This window comes from Rhinopithecus bieti, unplaced genomic scaffold (assembly GCF_001698545.2).
Source record: "Rhinopithecus bieti isolate Rb0 unplaced genomic scaffold, ASM169854v2 scaffold_10017, whole genome shotgun sequence".
Classification (NCBI taxonomy): domain Eukaryota; kingdom Metazoa; phylum Chordata; class Mammalia; order Primates; family Cercopithecidae; genus Rhinopithecus; species Rhinopithecus bieti.
The window spans coordinates 1198412-1201694 of NW_016806314.1; the positions used below are offsets into that span (position 1 = coordinate 1198412).

At 33.7% G+C, this 3283-nt stretch overlaps 1 protein-coding gene across 2 annotated transcripts in view; it reads right to left on the minus strand.

Moving 5' to 3' along the window:
* Window positions 1-1179: 1179 nt before the first annotated feature.
* The window catches only part of CDKN2C (cyclin dependent kinase inhibitor 2C), a 7241-nt gene continuing 5137 nt past the window's right edge, over window positions 1180-3283 (minus strand). For both annotated transcript variants that reach the window (XM_017875451.1, XM_017875450.1), the window contains one exon: window positions 1180-1926. In XM_017875451.1, the coding sequence (XP_017730940.1) occupies window positions 1549-1926 (378 nt within the window). In that variant the 3' untranslated portion in view covers window positions 1180-1548. The remainder of the gene's footprint in view (window positions 1927-3283) is intronic.

Consider the following 3283-nt stretch of genomic DNA (forward strand, 5'->3'; position numbering starts at 1 on the left):
TTGTGGTTAAAGGTGTCAGATGATGAGGTCTTTTTGCACTTAGGGAATGTAAATTTTACTGCAAAATTAAAAGGATTAATCTTTTCTTTCTATATTCTTTTATACAATCATGGAAGATAAATTATTGAAAACCACTTGCCTGCCACCCAGCCATTCCAATCCTTGTTAGGTCAGGCATCAGAACCATGTCCTTCAATAAACCTTGAGGCATTTTGTTCTTTTGGAGTGAGGGCAGAGAGCTTATGAAGTAGGAGGGAACTTTCACATAAAACATCTTTGATCATGTGGGAGATGATGAACAAAGTATGTATGAATTTGTAAATGATAACTATTGAAATACGTTGTTGAAAAGTGTAAATTAAAATGACCGAGTAGTAGATGCTGGAAAATTGTCTTGGAAGTTTAATATTTCTACTTCCTTAAAATTTCTTTTAGGTAAATGCACACCTAAAATATTGTATACTCTTTTACTAAAAGTTTTGTGGAAATTAAGTACCATTTGTGGGAGTGGCTCATTTATTATTTTAAAGTTTCTACATTTATTTTCTGCAGATCCTAACATAGTTATGACCTTTATATATAATTTATACACTTGTCTCGCTGTTTTCATTCCCTAAAATTTGATATTTGCACTTTAATACTTAAACATTTTGTAATTTTACATTTCTTACACTCAGGTAGAAAAGTCTACATTACACTTAGTGTATTTATGATATAATTTTGGGAAATGTATTATTTAACCATTTGCTTCATTTTGTGATTAAAACCCATTAGTGGTAAGCACTTTTAAGGTGGCATTTTCTTTTAAAACTTTAGAACTAAAATATGTTTTCAGATTGCTACTTCTGAACTCTGTCCTTCAACTACTTAATGTCGAGAAAAGGGAAGATTGGACATTAAGGGAAATTCACACTAAAATTTCAGGCTTAATCTTAAAAAAAAAAAAAAGTTGTCCTTATTTTGTTTTAAAGCAGAAATACTAGGCACCAAGGTGGAGAGGACATGGGTAAAGGATGAAAACAATAACTGAATCATCAAGAGAGTATGTCTAGTTTTCCAGTTGGTCTACCTTTTCTACTGTAAAGACTTAAGACATCAATAACTTTTAGTACAGTTCTCCTTAACAAGTGACAAGTTGTGTACAGGTTCTAGAGGTGGGAAAATCACAGAAAAATGTTGTCCTGTTTTGAAAGTGTTTTAATTAGGCAAAAGAAGCATCAGGACAAACCATTTTAAAAACAAAGTCTTCAAGTTGGGTGTTGAGATTGGTAAAAGGGGAAGCAAGGGAAAAGCCAAGGAAAGATAAAATATTCAGAAGAAAGTCAAAGCTATTTGCAATTACATGTTAGAACAGATTTTGCAGGTGAAAAAGATGTTGCTTAAATATATTCATAAACCTGTTATAAGATTTTCACTTATGCTGTTTCAGAAAATTTAGCTGCTTAAAATATGACAGAACTGTATTTTAACAAATGACTTAATTAAAGTCAGGAGAGCTACCCAGTTAATTGATAAAGTAGAGGCAACGTGGGGGAGCCCTCCCCACATTTATTGAAGATTTGTGGCTCCCCCAGCCCCGTTTGCCTGCATCAGGCTAACAACCTCGTTCCTCCCATAGAGCCTGGCCAAATCACAGGCGGTGTCCCCCTTATGGTTCCGATGCCCCACATTGCTGGCCGTGTGCTTCACCAGGAACTCCACCACCCGGAGGTGGCCTTCTTTGGCAGCCAAGTGCAAGGGCAGGTTCCCTTCATTATCCTCGATGTTAACATCAGCTTGAAACTCCAGCAAAGTCTGTAAAGTGTCCAGGAAACCTGCTCTGGCCGCATCATGAATGACAGCGAAACCAGTTCGGTCTTTCAAATCGGGATTAGCACCTCTAAGTAGTAGTCTCCTGGCAATCTCGGGATTTCCAAGTTTCATAACCTGGAAAAGAAGTAGAAATGGTAGAATCCTTCAAGTGCTCATCTACAGAAATATTTTAAAATATCTGCCTGTCCATCCATTTATTTAACTATTTATTTTTGATGGAGTACTTGCGGAAGACCCATAGCATGGGGCTTGAAGGGGTCAAATGCAGAAAAGTGCTAGTAGGTGAAAGTAGAAGTTGAGTTTCTAAAAGTCGAGCTTCTATGATGGAATGTCTTAAATGGGTCCAAAAGTAGGATAAATTGATCAATAAGATAGAATTTGTGCAACATGTATAGCATTTGCTAACAACTCAGTTCTCTATGTTCCATGAAGAGTTGTGTAATTTCACGAATTTATTAAAATAAAAGAAATGGAATTTGGGATTTAAATAAGAGTCTCCTTCTGTTTGATTGTTCATGCTCATAAAATGTGCCTGTGGTATTAATTCTAGAAAATCATATGTGGTTAAACTTTATTTTCTAAATAGCTACTGCAAACAAATAAGGATGTTGAGTTTCTTTAAACCAACTCCATCAGCGAGTGTAAAATGATGTCTTAAAATCCAGGCCTGATATTATCTTAAATGATCAATTTTTACAAGTTCCCTCCAAACAGATATAGTTCCAAATTTCCAAGCATTTCTTTAAAAATGTTTTTTATTTGCAAGTTATTTAGTATTGGCTACTAGGTGTATTCAATGCCTAGAATCCTTCATTTTAAGTTACAAAACATTACTGATGATTAAGGTGTTAAATAAGCCACAGTGTTCTAAATTGTTTATGATATCAATTTATATAAAACTAAGTTCCTGATATGCCTTGTATCACAGTAGGAAATTGTTGTATGACAACCGTTCTTGAAAATAATGAAATAGTCACCCTATTACATTATATACTGTTTCTCAAAGTTCTGACAAGCCTCCTGATTTTCAAGTGAGCAAAAGAAGAAAAAATAAGATATTTAATGGGTGTTTTGGGACACGGACAGCCTTGTCTGGTGGTTTGAGCTCATTTAATAATCAACTGGTGATCCTGTGTTAGTTCCTTTTTCAGTTACTATCAAGCATTTAAAGAATAGCTATTTGTAAACTGCCAACATTTTAAAAGTCAGAATGTGGTATTACCACTTGCTATCAACATACAAATAATTCACATAACGAAGAATATTTACTATTGTTTGAATATGTTTCACTCTATCAGTGGTCTGTTATAAAATATCTTGTAGAACATCATGCAAACATAAAATACATATAATTTAGTTGTGAAAAAATATTACTTTCATTAACATGCCACATATTTTCAGCATTTACACTGGTTTATTTATATTTAGGTATATTATAATAATCTAAAATTATAATAAATATATAATAGAC